The 1,866-nt window shown below is 43.4% G+C and overlaps 1 protein-coding gene across 5 annotated transcripts in view; it reads left to right on the forward strand.

Annotated features, from left to right (window-relative positions):
* LOC108967314 (major facilitator superfamily domain-containing protein 6) overlaps positions 1 to 1,866 on the forward strand; it is a 24,664-nt gene extending 22,798 nt beyond the window's left edge. For all 5 annotated transcript variants that reach the window (XM_018930627.1, XM_018930630.1, XM_018930629.1 and 2 more), the window contains exon 5: positions 356 to 1,866. In XM_018930627.1, the coding sequence (XP_018786172.1) occupies positions 356 to 1,633 (1,278 nt within the window). In that variant the 3' untranslated portion in view covers positions 1,634 to 1,866. The remainder of the gene's footprint in view (positions 1 to 355) is intronic.

Here is a 1,866-nt window from a genome sequence, read left to right on the forward strand (position 1 = left end):
CCTTTGACGACAACCAGATAAAAATCCTTTTCCATTTAAAGATACTTTTCAAGCTCGGTTAACGAAAACGAGTAGATTGTGCATTTTATGGAAATAAAACTGGAGTAACAGCCGAATCAAATCGAATCATAGCAAAGTCTACTCCATTTAAGATTAGCCCAGACCGAAAGGTATTCGATACTGCCAGATAGAGCACTCGCACGTCTGTAGGTGCCCACCTTAAAAACCAACCAGCATCTTTAAGCTAAAAGCCAGTCTTAAGCTGAAGCTTTTGATTAGTGTTCGTTTACTTATATTTACAGCTGTTATTGTTATTGTAAATATTTACTTATATTCGTATTTTTTATTTCTCTAGATATTAACACCTACCGCACTTTGCTCCACAACGCGCCCCGCGCACTGTAGCATCAGCACCGCTAATAACACTGATTTCGTTGCATACTTTACGGCTACCGTAATAGCGACAGCACAGCAGCTCAACTTAACGAGCAACGTGTGGGCACCAATTGAGGCTTATATGTGCGTTACTCCAGCTGATTTCAATAATACCAACGATTTTTCGAACACCGTCAACGTCACGTGCCAATTCGCGTCAGAATTACAAACGGATTGCATATACGGCAATCCCACCTTCTGGCTGTTTGTGGTCTTCATGTGCCTGGGCACCATTGGTTTCAATGTTGTCAACTCGATCTCGGATGCGATCTGCTTCGATATGCTTGGCGAATCGGAGGAGGGTAAATATGGCGCACAACGTGTTTGGGGCACAATCGGTTTTGGTGCTACTGCGCTATTGGCCGGTATTGCGGTGAACCTTTGGACCGCAGATGCGCTAAAAAGTTTCACACCCGCACTGATTGTGATGATGATCTTCAGCGGTTTCGATTTGCTGAGCGTTTCAAAGTTAAAACTACCGAAACTCTCGTCGTCGGAGTCCATTTTCAAGGATGTCTGGAAATTGGTTAGCCATCCGGCTATTGCTGTATTTCTAGTATTCGCTACCATTGCCGGCATAATCGATTCATTCATCATTTACTTCATGTTCTGGCATCTCGAAGAGGTGGCGGCCGAAACGGGCTTTATGTCGCAGATTAAGTTAATTGAAGGCTGTGTTGTTGCCGCTGAGTGCCTTGCTGGCGAAGTGCCATTCTTTTTCTACAGCGGCAAAATTATCAAAAAACTCGGCTACGTACATTGTATGACCATGTGCTTCTTCTTCTACGCCATGCGTCTCGCGCTAATCGCTTGGATACCAAACCCTTGGTACTTGGTTGGTGTGGAATTGTTCTTCCAGGGCAGCACCTATGCTTTGTGTTACACGTGTATTGTAGCCTATGCGTCAGCGGTAGCGCCACCGGGCACTTCCGCCACCGTACAGGGTCTAATGGCTGGCATGGATGACGGTTTGGGCTTCTCCGTTGGTTCGCTGGTGGGCGGTCTGATCTTCAAGCACGTCGGTGGTCGTCGTAGCTTCTTCTACTTCGCAATATTTGCATTTACGGCATGTGTGCTCCATATGTTGGTGCGGCCGCGTTCACGTAAGCGTCAATATCTGCCAAAGAGTGGCTATCAAGTGCCCAACGAGCAGGTGACACTCGGTACTTTGGCTACAGAGGGCCAACTTAAGGCGTGATCAAGCATAAGACTGTGGAATTACATTACATTAGATTTGTTATTTGTGACGTTGGAATATTTAGTTTATAAATATTTGTATTATAATTACAATTTTAGCTACAGACGGACAGAGTAATGAAATAGAGTTTTTTATTTGTACATTTATACATAAATACGTAAATATGTAAGATTATATCAATAAGATTTCATATTCATGTCGATTTTATTAAAGAAATATTTTTATAACCGAAA

The sequence above is a fragment of the Bactrocera latifrons genome, unplaced genomic scaffold (genome assembly GCF_001853355.1).
Source record: "Bactrocera latifrons isolate USDA-ARS-PBARC rearing strain unplaced genomic scaffold, ASM185335v1 scaffold_182, whole genome shotgun sequence".
Taxonomy (NCBI): domain Eukaryota; kingdom Metazoa; phylum Arthropoda; class Insecta; order Diptera; family Tephritidae; genus Bactrocera; species Bactrocera latifrons.